Raw genomic sequence first — 14,486 nt, forward strand, 5'->3', positions numbered from 1 at the left:
GAGGAGGGGGCAAGGAAAGCTATGCAGTTACTGTGACGGTCCTGACCCACCTGTACAGCTCCAAGCTTTGGGTGAAGGCCAGGGCTCATTGCACTCGCCATGGCCAGCCAAGACACAGAAGCCTAGCTCCTGCCCTCCTGCCCTGCGGTTGCCCGAGAACATCTGGCTGGCCAACCTGGGAAATGGAGTGGCCAGATGCAGAAGCAGACGGGAGAGGGAGTTTCTGAGAGAGAACACTTCTGTTCTTCGGAACACATCTTCTTATCAAAGGCTTGAGGAGTGGGGGAAACTGATGTGGTTGTTTTATTCTGGGCCCCTGCTTCTCGACGTAGCATGCTCATTCTTGCTACTTCAACCTGTGAGCAGTTCAACTCATGTCCAGGTTGCAGGCCATGTCCCCCCCGGTCTGGCCAACCAATTTGGGAGCCCAAGATAAGCTGCTGGATGTGAGGTGAGCCAAGCTTTGACCTGGACAGGCAGCGAACTCATCACAAAATTAGTACAGTCTGAAGAGAAAGAAAGCCTACCAGGCTGAAACCAGCAGGGATTTCCTTAGGTGATGTTAGCTCACACTTAACAGCACCCAAGGATCTAGACAGGATGGCCACTTACACGTTGCCAAAAAAAGAGGACAAAAGAGAACACCAATTTGCATTAAATTTCTAGATGATAGACAGACAGACAGATAGATATACAGACAGACAGACAGACAGACAGACAGACAGACGGTCAAGTAGAGGACACCTTCAAGTAGAGGCCCATCTTCTGACAGCCCTTCAAGTAGAGGTGTATAAAGTAGAATCACAGAATAGTAGGGTTGGAAGGGGCCTATAAGACCACCGAGTCCGACGCCCTGCTCAATGCAGGAGTCCAAGTGGGACACAGGGCCACCATAGATTTGGTGGATTCTGTTTCCGCTGACTGTTGGTTCTGTTCCCAAGCAGGACTCACCTTCAGCCTCCTTCTTCGTATGGCCCAGTTCTATCGCCGATGAACAAGCTCCACACAGGAGGGATCAACAAGCTGCCATCTGTGAATCAGCTGGTCGGGCAGCCTCCACAGCACGGCCCTGGCACTGGGCCAAACCTCGGGCCTATGGGTAAAGCACCTAATGCAACTGACCAGAAATACGTAATGATACATATGTCCCGCTCTTCCTTTAGAACAGAAATGGGCAGACGTCAGGCTTGCGGGATCTCCTTTCAAGGGTAGCCCCATGTAGAGTGCACTGCAGTAGTCTAGATGGGATGTACCCTAGGCATGGAGAACTGTTGCCAGGTCAAACCGACTCAGGAAGGGTCGCAGCTGGTGCACCAAGTATAACTGCGTAAATTCACTCCTTGCCACCACTGCCATCTGAAGATCGAGAGATGGTGTAGGATTAAGCAGCACACCCAAGCTGTGGACTTGATCCTTCAGGGTGAGCACACCCGTCTCCAGAACAGGTTAATTCCCAATCCAGGCTTTCTATAGATCAACCACACCTCTCTCTTGTCTGGGTTTCACCTGAACTTGTTCACCCTCACCCAACCCATTGTCAAAGCTAGCCAGCGCTCAAGGGTTTCAGCTGCTTTGGTGACAAAGAGCAATAGAGCTGGGTGTCGTCAGCATATGGATGACACCTTACTCCAAAGCTCCAAATGAACTCTCCCGGTTGTTTCACGAAAATATTAAATAACATGGGGTAGAACCCAGAGAGAGACACCACAGGCCAGAGGTTACAGCACCACCTTCTGGACACAGCCCACCAGAAAGGCTGACAGCTTTGGCTATTGGGCAGTATAGAAATGCAATGAATGAATGAATGACCGGAACCAGTGCAGAACAGCACCTCCAAGGCCCAGGCCTGCCAGGCTGCCCAGAAAGAGTCCATGGTTGATGGTACTGAAAGTTGCCAAGAGGTCCAAGAGAACTAATAGGGTCACACTCCCTGCTCCCCATCCAGTTCCCGACATAGGTTATCCGCCAAGGCAACTGAGGCAATCTCAGTCTGACATCCTGGCCAAACGCCTGATTGAAATGGCTCGAAATAATCAGTTTTGCCCAGATGCATCTGGAGTCGCAATGCTTCTCAGTCGCTAAGAATGGTACATTTGAGACCGGCTTATAGAAAGATCTCCTGGGTTAAGTCATAGAATCATATAATAGTAGTCTTGGAAGGGGCCTAAAAGACCATCGAGTCCAACCCCCTGCTCAAGGTAGGAATCCAAGTCAGAGCATCCCCGACAGATAGCTGTCCAGCTTCATCTTGACAGGGGTGTACGAAATCCACTTACCATTCCAGTCCAGGGTGTCTGTGGGGGGAGGTGACCCGTCCCTCCCTCCGGAATCCTCCCTGGCCGGCTCCGCTCCACAGTGGGTTCACGGAGCTGCCGGCCGGGCCCATCCGCAGCCAGACTTCCGTCCGCTGCCGGTCTGTGACCGCAAATGGCGTCCAGCACAGCGGATGCCATTTGCATCCCTGCTTTAGCCGTGATAGGCTACGTAAATATTTACACAGCCTATCATGGCTAAAGCAGGGATGCAAATGGCGTCCACTATGCCGGACGCCATTTGTGGCCGCAGACCAGAGCAGCGGATGGCAGCGGATGGACCGGCCCGGCCGGTGGCAGATAGGGTCTGTTCGGGGAGAATTTCACAGGGTGGCAGAGGGGAGTGGTCCGTTCCACCACAGACTCTCGGGGGCTGGATTCTAAAGAATCCTGCCTCATTGGAGTCTGTGGCGGAATTCTCCGCCATCCCTACATCTTGAATGCCTCCAGTGTGGGAGAGCCCACCACCTCCCTAGGTTCCATTGTCGTACTGCTCTAACAGTCAGGATGTTTTTCCTGCTGTCAGCCGGGATCTGGCTTCCTGTCACTTGAGCCCATGATTTCGGGTCCTGCGCTCTGGGATGATGGAGAAGAGATCCTGGCCTTCCCCTCTGTGACAGTCTTTCAAGGACTTGAAGAGTGCTATCCTGTCTCCCCTCAGTCTTCTCTTCTCAAGGCATGCCCAGTTCTTTCAGTCTCTCTTCATAGGGCTTTGTTTTCAGTCTCCTGATCATTTTCGTTGCCCTTCTCTGAACCCTCTCCAGCTGGTCTGCATCCTTCTTAAAGTGCCCAGAACGAGACACAGTACTCCAGATGAGGCCTAACCGGTGCTGAGTAGAGGGGAACTAGTACTTCCCAGGATTTGGAAGCTATGCTTCTATTAATGCACCCCAAAATAGCATCTACCTGTTTTGCAGCCACATCACATTGTTGGCTCATATTCAGCTTGTGATCCACAACAATTCCAAGATCCTTCTCGCTTGTAGTGTGGTTGAGCCACGTATCCCCCATCTTGTAACTGTGCATTTGGTTTCTTTTTCTTATTACTGCCCCTTTTAAGCAAGAGGGAACGATCCCCTCTTGCAGAGAAGCATCAATCACTTCCCTAAGCCATGGCATCAGTCTCAGCTTGGCCAATTTAATCAGCCAAGAAGGGCAAAGGTCGACTGCACAGGTGGTGGCCCTCACTGCTCCAGATACCCTGTCCACATCCTCGAGATCCACGAACTGAAAAGAATCCAGAACGATTGGACAAGCAGCTGCCAAGGTTATGTCACTTTGACCTGCTCCAATATGGGAGTCCAAGTCCAGGCAAATGCAAGCAACTTGATCCGCAAAGAAGGGAGCAAATTATTCACTGCGAGCGACTGCTCTGGCTTCCGCTCTCCTCCATCTTGGTGAAAGAAGTCTTATACAGTACATATAACTCCTCCACCTTCAGAGCACCAACTGTGCCAGGGCAGAATACCAGACGGTGTGCCCTGCGGGCCAGATAGTACTTGGGACAGACCCATCGTCGCCGGGGCAGACATGAAATCCTGAGCCACTCCTAATGGAGCAACTTCAGCATGAACATTGAAATCCCCAGAAGAAGATATCTGGGGTGATCTAGGACCGGCCCCAAGATTGCCCCTAGCTAGATCATGAAGGGTGGTGGTACAGCAACAGAATCCCTACACCACGGGGCCACCCAACCACAGCAGCATGTGCTCAACATTAGCAGACTGCTGGATGGAGCATTGAGGTTGTGAGACAGAATCCGTATAGACTGCTGCCACTCTGCCCCCCAGCCCTAGACTGCTGCACCGTGGAAGAACCTGGCGGGCAGAGCTGGTTGAGACACACTCCGCCCTCTTCCCTCAGCCAGGTCTCCGTGATGCATGCTGGGTCAGCATCTTTGTCCAGAATTAAATCCCGGATGAGTGACGTTCTCCCACTACTTTGCCTTCCGGGAAATGGGTGTTTTCTGACTGGCCACACCCACCATGGCAGCCATTTTGTGAATGGGCAAGCTCTTTCATGGCAGCCATTTTGTCAGAGTACCCACAACGCTCGCAACATTCCTCAGCCTTTCTGGGCCAGTGGGCACATTTGGAATCTTGAGAGAGTGCAGTGGGTCCTCTCACAAAATGGCCACCGTGGAGGTTTTCAAGTAGAGGCTGGGTGGCCACCAATTGGGGATGCTGTGGTTTTGCTGCATCGGCAGGGGGTTAGGCTTGATTACTTTTGAGGTCCCTCCCAATTCTATGATTCAACCAGTGCACAAACAAATATGCTTAGTACTGCATGGAGCTGCTGGGAACAGTGGGACCTTCCTTGCTTGATGATCACGAAGAAAAATCTAGACCAGAAGGCTTCTGTCTGGGATGCTTTAGGTAAAGGGCTTTCTGCTTTAGAGCAAAAGATCAGAGTAGAAGACTAAGGGCTTCTCCACATGGGGCATTTATCCTGAGATCAAGATTGGCTACTGCGGGTCCTTTACATGACGTTGTCACCTGCCAGGGCCTTTCCTGTGCTTCCTGACCATTTCCACAGCTTTATTTGAAACAGAAATAATGAGCTAATAAAAACTATTTGAATTTCTCTGTGTAGAGAGGAAGTTGCATTATAACAGCAGTACCATCCAGTGGCTGTATAATGAAACATATCGAACTTGCAGATCAAGGCAATCGTGGGGGGTGGGAGACGAAGTGTGTGTAAAGGAGCCAATCTTAATCCTGCAAAGAATCTGGAAGCAGAAGCCCCGGTAAAGTTGCAGGATAAAAAGCCTGGTGCGGAGAAGCCCTCAAACTCAGGGGAGACCTCCTCACTCTAAGGCTGCAGTCCTTATGCTAGCTTACTGCCTTTATGCACATTTCCCAAGTAAATCCCCTTGAGAACAGCAAGACCTATTCTAAGTAAATGTGTCTACGGTTGCACTGGGAAGATATGTGCAAACTTACCAAGCAGGCTTGCGGCTGTTTCTCGAACCCAGGGCCAGGAATGCTGAACAGCCACGCCATGCAGTCGAACGGAGAGATGAATGGTGGGCACTCCTCGCAGGCGATGGTCTCGGGGTCGCATTGCACTCCCCCTCCACCCTACAACCCAGACCCAAGCCTTGTCAGGTAGGGAAGTGACTCCGTTTGGGGCAATTCAGCGACGTCTCTTGTTGTTTTAACCTTGCACTAACCTCTGTAGCAACTGGTTTGCTTGTTCTGTGTCAGGAGTCACACTGCTCCGTTTGGTGCGTGGGCGGCATGGGGAGGGAGAGAAGACAAAACACGCTCTCCAATTTGCAGATTTGTCTTCTCCATCTCAAAGCTCATGAGATGGTTTGTAGATGCAGGTCCGCTAGCTGATTAAGGCGCCCCAAAAGCGTGATCCCATTTGGAGTGAGAGAAGCTGGCACTAAGGCACTTCCTCCTAGGGTGGTCTCTTACGCATCACCCTCCCTTTTTATGCAAAGCAGCACACATTTGCATAAAATTTGCATATGGTGATTTACATGTATAAATGCAAATTTATGCAAAATCACTAGGGTTTAAATAGAAATACAATACATCTCACCACAGTGGGGAAGACGTGGCACCAGGTGACCTCTGTGCCTGCTGCTTAATCTTCTGTCCCGGTGCTAACTGTTGATGGGCAACTTCAAGGCATCCCCGCTCTCCCTTCCGATGGCTCTTTATTGTCAAACTGGTTTTTGACTGGACAGCCCTTCAGATAGAGGACTCCTTAAAGTGGAGAACTGTCCTCTATAAAGTAGGACACATGGCCACCCTACATCCTCCCCATGCTTTCAAGGGGTCAGAGCACTGAGTTTTACTAGCCGATTGGCTTTCCTGTCTCCTCTTGTTCAACAAATGATGATCAAATATTGGCTTTGGATTGGGGTGGGGAAACTATGGTGCTCCAGATGTTCTTGGGTTACAACTGCCATCCTCTCTGACCATTGGGAGTTGACACCAACAACATCTGGAGGGCCGCCGGTTCCCCATCCCTGTTATACACAGTGTCCTAGGAATAAGTCCCACTGAACTCAATGGGACTTACTTCTGAGCAGACATGTATAGGAGGAGTGTGCAGTTAAGAGTACCTGAGGAATTAACACTGGTTTTATTTTCCATATATATTTTCTTCTTCTCCTTCTGCAGTTTTTTAACAGGATTGGGGTGCTCAAACTGCATTGACTATTTCACTTCACAAGGGTTACAGACTCTTTACCACCTGCAGAACTTAACCCTGGAGGTAAATACACTTTCTGAGAAGATCTTTTGCTCGGTGCTCTGTCTCTCTCGGGGTTGCTGCTCGTAAAATGTAGAGGAAGTAGTTTAGGGGATGGGGAACAGGGAGGGAATGGGGAAGCTCAAGCGGCCATAAGGCCTGCTTGTCATCTTTCCACGCTCCCTATGTACGTTCACTCTAACTTGGGAAAGAGTTTGGCTGCAATCCTATATCCACTAACCTGGGAGTCATCCCTTTTGAACTCAAATGTACTTCTGAGTAGACTTGTATAGGAGTACACTGTTAGTATATTAGTCCCAAGAGGAGGGTGGAAGGCATCCCACAATACCAGTCTCGCTACACGAAACTGATAAACTGAATTCCACTTGTAAATAGAACACTTGAATAAAGGTATGTGCCAACCAACTACGAAATATGGATTTAATTAGCAATAAACAACAAAAACCACTGGATAAAACTGGGTATGTTCTCTGTTGCTCCAGAAGGCAGGACTAGAATGAATGGATGGAAATTGCAAGGAAGCAGATTTTGGCTAAATGTAAGGAGGAACGTCCTAATGGTAAGGCTGGTTGACAATGGAACAGACTGCTTCAGGAAGTGGTGGGCTTCGCTGGAGGTATTTAAGCAGACACTGTGCACCCTATGCTATAGTTGCCTCTTTGCTGTAGTTGCAGCCCACGAGCTGGGGGTTGGACTAGATAACCTCTAGGGTACCTTCCAACTCATTGACTCTATGATAAAAACAGAACCAGCAGTAGCAATAACAGATATCTCTTTAAACTCACATCAAACTTTGACTCCCTGAAGACTTTGAATCTTCTGAGGTTATTTCTTCTTTGAGGATATTTTCTCCCTTGTATGATAAGGGTGTATATGTGTATGTATGCTATGTCCAATCACTTCTGTACTCAGTGTTTATTTGTATTTTCTTATCGTTACTATTGGTTTCTGGTTTATCCAGTAGCTGGTTGGTTGTTGTTTATTGTAAGTCAAATACATATTTCACATTTTGTTAGCAGTGTCCTTCAACAGTACCACTAGTTCTTCTCAGCCAAAAGAAACACCCAGAGAGAGAGAGGGAGGGAGAGAGAGAGAGAGACCGACCTCAGGATCCCACCTAAAGGATTTGGCCTAAAGTGTCAGGTCAGGTTCGACTCCAGAAGGCTGCTTTTCAGGGCCAGAATCATAGGACTCGTTATTTTTGGCTTGGCTAGAGAGCTGTTGCTATTTGCCCAGTTTGATCCCAGTGGAAGCTAGGTCCCAGGTAGCTGGCTCAGGTCGACTCAGCCCTCCACCCCTCCGAGGTCGGTAAAATGTACCCAGCTTGCTGGGGGAAAGGTAGTCACAACTGGGGAAGGCAATGGCAAACCACCCCGCTATAGTCTGCCATGAAAACGCCAGCGCAAGTGGCGTCCCTCTAGGAGTCAGCAATGACTCGGTGCTTGCACAGGAGGAACCTTTCCTTATAGTCACCAGGCTCCACCCCTGCCACACCAGACTCTGCCCCTGGTCCTACCAGTAGGGCTGTCCGTTGTGGGGAAATCCGGTCCTTTTTGGGTCCCGACAGATCCCCACGTACCCCAACTCATCTTGCATTGGCAAGCTGTGCTGTGGGTTAGTTCTCGAAACCTGGGCGCTTTATCGGGTGTTTTTTATTTGCTCAAATCGCAATTTGCGCAAACTCGCAGCCATGAATAGTGCAATTTGCGCAAAGTTGCAGGTGTAAATGGTCTGATTTGTGTGAATTAGACCATTTCTGCCCGCAGCTTTGCACAAATTGTGCTGTTTATGGCCGCAATTTGCATAACCCCCACCCAAAAATCCATGAGCTGGCCTGACTTGTCGCATACTGAGTTGGGCCAACTAAGAGGATGAGCAAGCCAGGGTCCAGGGGGCTGAGCTGGCGAAAACTCACTGAGCTCCACCCCCCAAACGGATTCCTCCAACATCCCTACCTACCGGATGCCATCCTATGATGCCACCCTTTCTCATTACTAAGAATATTTGAGGACTCCAATCTTTGAAAATTAATGCATGAAATGACCTGATTGGCACCCTCCTGGATTCATGGTGCTGATCATTTCTCCGCAGTTCTTCACCATATCAAAATAGGCATTTATTTTTGAGAGGGTTTTTAAAAAATGAAATGCAGATTGATATAAAAATGGCATGATGGGTAAAAACTTGTGAGAGTGAGACAGATCGGAAGTAGCAGATTGGTCCATCACCACCTTCCTTTGAAGTATCACTCTTTAGTCTCCTAAAGCAACCTTTCCCAACCTGGTGCCCTCCAGATATGTACAAAACTACAGCTCCCATAAACCCCGACTAGCATCCCATCATGGGGGCAATGGGAGGGTTGTAGTCCAAGACATCTGGGGGGGACACCAGGTGGGGGAAGACTGTCCTAAGGGGACCTGGCAACACTACACACAAATCCACCCAATAAATGCCACATTTTGCACAGCACCAGATCCTTGTTCTGATTGCACACAGCTTCTGGGCCATTTGCTGCAGGCCATTTTCACTCCGGGCATCAAGTGCTGAATGGAAAATACGTATAATAAGGAGGATTCTCTGATACACTTTTTTTCGTTAATAGCTTGGGCCAGTTGCACAATCTTAGACTAGAATCCAAACTTGCTCACCACTAACCCGATAATGTTTAGTGTTGTGTGTTTTGTTTCTAAAGCAAATTTATGGGGTTGGACTCGATGGTCTTATAGGCCCCTTCCAACCCTACTCTTCTATGATTCTACGATTCTATCAAGCCTTTCTCTTCACTTGCTGAGCTCCCACTCACAAGACAGTATTGCACTTACTGTTTTAACCAAAATAATAGCTATGCATGAATAGTTGGCCCGACTCAGGGGTAAGTCTAAAAATCAGCTGAAATTTGATATATTTTAATCTTCGTATTTTTATTGTACATCGCCTCAAGCACTCATTGAGTGGAGGGGTGATCCAAAAATATGCTTAATAAATCAATCAGCTAACGAGAATCTAAACGCCTGTGTTGGCTGTAATGTCGCCCCATTCTCTGCTCCAAATTATTTCCTTCATGAATGTTACATTAAATGCATGCTTGCATGCTTATTTACTTACTTATTACTTGAAATACCAGCCATGGAGAGAGAGGGGACAACCAGGATTGGAACCGCTGCAAGAGAGGAAGTTACATGTATGTTTTTTAAAAAATTTAAACGTTTGCCCCCCGTTTCTCAACCCTAACAAAAACCGCTTCCCTGAAGTTGCTGTTTGCATTGGGAGAGAAGCATTGGAGAGTTTGCATTGGTGTGCCAACGACAATTTCCTTCCCAATGCAAATAGCCACTTCAGAGCATGATTTTTGTCAGGGCTGCGGCCAGAAGTGAAAGACTAGATCCTTTCCTCTCTTCGCCCCATGCTTTCAATCGCGATCGCTCACCATGGCTGCACTTTCAAGTGAAAAAGGAAAAAACAAACAAACCACAAAGGTGTTAGCCCTCATACGTGACATAACAGGTAGTTCCTGTCTGAGGCAAAATAAAAAGTAGCAACTCCCCTCCCCACAAGTACCCAAGAGTGGGCAAGTTATTTTGGCACCTGGGGCAGAAAATCTCACAAGTGCCTTTCAATGGCAATACAAATACAGTAATGAATTAAGGGCGCAATCCTATGGCTGCTAGACAGTGGCTAGATGGCCATAGGGTTATTTGGTTTTCGGGAGCCGACCTCAGACCCAGCGATCCGAGGTCAGTTCCCAGAAAACCGCCCCCCTGACCCTGCCGCCTCCTAAGAGGCACAGTTCGTCCCCGGCTCAGCGCTCATAACAGCAGTGCAGAGTGGGGGGAAAGGGGGCGTTCCTGGGGCTGGGGAGGGGATGGCGGAAGTGTTGTTGTGATGCTTCCTATGTGCCAGCTGGCCTCCCCCCCATTCCGGTCCGCTAATGTGTTGTCGCTAATGCAGGGTGGCCGGAGCACGGAGGAGAAGGTCCCCTCTGCATTCTGCCCGCCCTGCATTGATAGTTGGTTGCCTCCAAGTTCAGAGGTGGACAACTATCCCTATTGGAGTGCGCCCTCCATAACTGAAAATTAGTTGCCTGGGGCAGTCACCCGCCATGTGCTGGGTGGCCACTTCTGAAACAGCAAAAAAGAGGATGCAAATTTGCAGAAACTTTGCATATGCTAATGTATATGTATAGACGCAAATTTAGAAATAATTATTATAAGTTGAGTAGAAATACAGTAAATCTCACCATAGTATGGAGGACTGTGATCAGGTGACCTGTGTGCCTACCTGTTTGCTTTTCTCCCTAGGTGCTACGTGTCGATGAGCAATAGCTCTTATGGTTCTTTATCTGTAAACTGGAATTTGACAGGACGGCACCTTCAAATAAAGGACAGTTCTCTGGCAGCCCTACAAATAGAACACTGTCCTCTGTAAAAGAGGACAGATGGCCACCCGTAACAAGTTTATATCAGTTTCGTACCAGTTTAACTGTTATGGTGTTCCTTCACAGAATGCGAGGAACTGTAGTTTGATGAGGGTGCCCAGAAATCTCTATGAGAATTCCCCTTGCTTCTCTCACAAAACTACATTTCCCAGGGTTCCTTGGGGCGAGGGAAAAGCTGTTAAATCAGTTTGTGCGATAGCTATGTCCTCAGAGTCATGGAACAGAACCTGCCAATAGGGAGAGTTGGGGCAGGGGGCAGGGCAGAAGTTCCACCAGTATGGCTTCTCCGAATGCTATTTTGGAGTGACAGAGAAAAATGTCTTTTTTTAAAGTATCGCCTTATTTTAGAGTACTTCAAGAAGCAGACACCCTACCACTTTTGCAATAGGATCCCCTTACCACCACCAACTGAAAAATGGAATTCGTCATTCTTATTCTGGCCCTAAAAGTTGCACTTAAAAAAAAAAGGAGACATCTGTGTTGTAAATCTACAGCAAATCATTTGATGTGTAGACACTATAGGCACATTTCAGGCATAAACAATTTTACAATTTAAAAAAGAAGACTTTGAGTTCAGGAGGAGGGGGAAAACACCTTTTCTGAGGCCAACATCTCATTCAAAACAAAGCTGCCTACTACGTTTTTTTTTTTTTTAACGATACCTTGGGTTGAGTTCCTCTGAACAGAGGGCTTCATTAGCAGAACTTATCTGCACCACAGAACGTTCTGGGTGCCAGATATGGATCACCACGGCGCAGCAGAATCTTAATGCAGCGTCCACACAGCCCTAAGTGTAGCTCACAGCTCTTCCGACTACTTTCTATGTCAGAACTGTTCCACATTTGTTGTTTGGAATGGCTGCCATCTGTTGTTACGGCTCATCCAGTTTTTAACTGAATGCTGTGATGTCTTTGTAGGATCTTGGAGCACTGAAGATCCCAGAGCAGTACCGGATGATTATCTGGAGGGGTCTCCAAGAACTGAAACAGACTCACGATTATGGAGCCCAGCAACTCATCCGCTCCAGCAGCAATGCATCCACTATTTCCATCGGCACATCTGGTGAGCTGCAACGACAGCGTGTCATGGAAGCTGTGCACTTCCGTGTCCGCCACACCATCACCATCCCGAACCGCAGCGGGGCTGATGAGTGGGCGGACTTTGGCTTTGACCTCCCGGACTGCAAGTCCCACAAACAGTCCATCAAAGAGGAGTTCACAGAGGGAGAAATCAACTGAGCATGTCCATATCAGCATGGCAGCCGACGGACTGAGATGGAAACTAACAGGACCTGAAAGGTATTTGGCATGAAAGCCAGGCAGAAATGAGCCTTTGGGTAGCCACCAAAAGTATTTTTCAGAGCTTGTAGCAGAAAGTTACAGTTGCACGGTGGAACTTTAAGCACAGTGCATTCCTACATACCTTTCTATGAAGAGTGGCATTTATTATTTCCATTCCAGGGAACTCACGAGACGAAACAGTCAGTAGGTCTTTGGTGGTCGTATTCAGCAAGAGAACGTGCATTGGTGAAAACCTACTGGTATGTTGCAGGCATAACACGCCTGTGTCAAATTTGCATCACAATGTAAAGGACCAGCTTTCGTTCATTAAGGATCATCTGTGTCCCTTTCATCTACCCTGATCCATCTCATCAGAGGTGGCCAAGCCCCTATGTTTAGTTCTTCAGCGGAAATTGGGTCATCCCTACATGACGCCCCCCCCCTTTCTTGGGAGGTCTCCATGGCTGCTTGGTACAAAACCATTTAAGAACTTCTTTTCCTTATAGGACTGCCAAAAAAGTGTTTGTTTTCTACAGTTCTTTGTAGAATGGAAAAAGCAGCTCTTTATAATCTGACGATCCTAAGCAATGCTCATATTAGCTAAATGAAAACGTCGCATAGAGAGGCAACTCCCTGCACACACTGTATATACAGTATACTTGCCATGTTGTTGTAAGGTTTATTTTCTGTGTAAGCTATTCTATAAAGAGGTGATAGATGTGCAAGACTCTTCCACACACCCCCGTTCCCCCACCCCCTGCACCAAGAGAACGTAAAGACTTGATCCTTCTTTCCCTGTTCTACCAAGGGGAACCCCCTCTCAAATATCTGTACAGTCAAAGATTTCCCATTTGATAAAATCCAAATAATTATTTTGGTCTCTGGAATCGATTCCTAAGAGAGAAATGTCAAAAAGCCATAGCTTTAGCCTTGGGTGTGAGCCTGTGTGGATGGATTCTACATGATTACACTCCACACAGAGATACACACAATTATACATAGTTTGGTGCGGTTTTTTACCTGCTAGCCCCATAAAACAGTCGCATTTCCTCAATTTCAAACAAATGGATGCTTTGGTGGCAGAGGATTGTATTCAACATAGTGCATATTTTACTGAATTGGGTGCAATGTGTTGCTTCCTGAGGAATCATTCTCTTTTTATTTTCTAAAGTGTTTGCACCAGCAAATTTCTAGCCCTGAATACTGGCCCCCCAAGGTCTCAGGAAGGAATCTTGCCCATCCCCTGCTACCCGGTTCTTTTTTTCAGCTAGAGATGCCAGGGATTGACCTTCTGCAGGCAAAGCATGTCCTGTGCTCCTAGCCACTTCTCTAATGCACAATTCCTACTTCTTTCCTGTCCTGTCCCCATCCTTTCATTCCCACATCCACAAAGACCACAAACACAGTCGCAGAGAATTGTGCAAATCATTCTGTATCAACAGCTGTGTAGCAAAACCTGGGGCATTATTCAGAATGGCCATAGAGAGGATAGCTCCACCCCCAGGTGGAGTCTATAGACACAGACTCATAGGGTTGGAAGGGACCTACAAGGCCATCGAGTCCAACCCCCTGCTCAATGCAGGAAGCCTGATTCCCAGGCAGTCTCCCATCCAAGGACTAACCAGGGCTGACCCTGCTTAGCTTCCGCAATCAGACGAGATTGGGCGCATCTAGCCCTTTGCTCGACATCATAGAATCATAGGGTGGGAAGGGGCCTACAAGACCCTCGACTCTAATCCCCTGTGCAATGCAGGAAGCCTGACTCCCAGGTGGTCTCCCATCCAAGGGCTAACCAGGGCTGACCCTGCTTAGCTTACAGGATCAGCGGGTGCATCCAGCCCTTTGCTCGCTGAACACCTTGAGAGAAATCCTATAGTCCCTAGACAGCATCTGGGTGGACAAAGGATATTTCAGTCTCCTGGCTTCAAGCTTAGAACCAGGGCTCCATGCATGGAGCCAGGAAACCACACTTCCCACCCCCTTGCAGCCAGGGCAAAGAAAACCACACTGGCTGCTGCTACAAGCTCACAAATGCGAGCTTGTAGGGGGTGGAAGGGGGCGTTCCTAGGGGCAGGGAGGGGGCTGAGGATGTGGAGATACAAAGTATCCCCAGCCATCCCCAGCTTCCTTTCCTCCCCTTCCCTGAAGCCTTGGCTAGATGGGCAAAATCACCCGTCTAGCTAAAATGCGGGGTGGGAGGCACAATGCACCTCCTGCTGCATTGGATACTCG

The 14,486-nt window shown here is 48.3% G+C and overlaps 1 protein-coding gene across 1 annotated transcript in view; it reads left to right on the top strand.

Moving 5' to 3' along the window:
• Positions 1 to 13,125, top strand: part of TP73 (tumor protein p73) — a 103,255-nt gene extending 90,130 nt beyond the window's left edge. Inside the window, exons 9-12 of the mRNA XM_084821707.1 lie at positions 945 to 1,099; positions 5,287 to 5,419; positions 6,449 to 6,542; positions 11,892 to 13,125. Of these exons, the coding sequence (XP_084677833.1) occupies positions 945 to 1,099; positions 5,287 to 5,419; positions 6,449 to 6,542; positions 11,892 to 12,212 (703 nt within the window). The 3' untranslated portion in view covers positions 12,213 to 13,125. The remainder of the gene's footprint in view (positions 1 to 944; positions 1,100 to 5,286; positions 5,420 to 6,448; positions 6,543 to 11,891) is intronic.
• Positions 13,126 to 14,486: the final 1,361 nt, after the last annotated feature.

Source organism: Heloderma suspectum, chromosome 15 (genome assembly GCF_057233095.1).
Source record: "Heloderma suspectum isolate Gila_16-S chromosome 15, 16-S_ref, whole genome shotgun sequence".
In the NCBI taxonomy this organism is placed as follows: Eukaryota; Metazoa; Chordata; class Lepidosauria; order Squamata; family Helodermatidae; genus Heloderma; species Heloderma suspectum.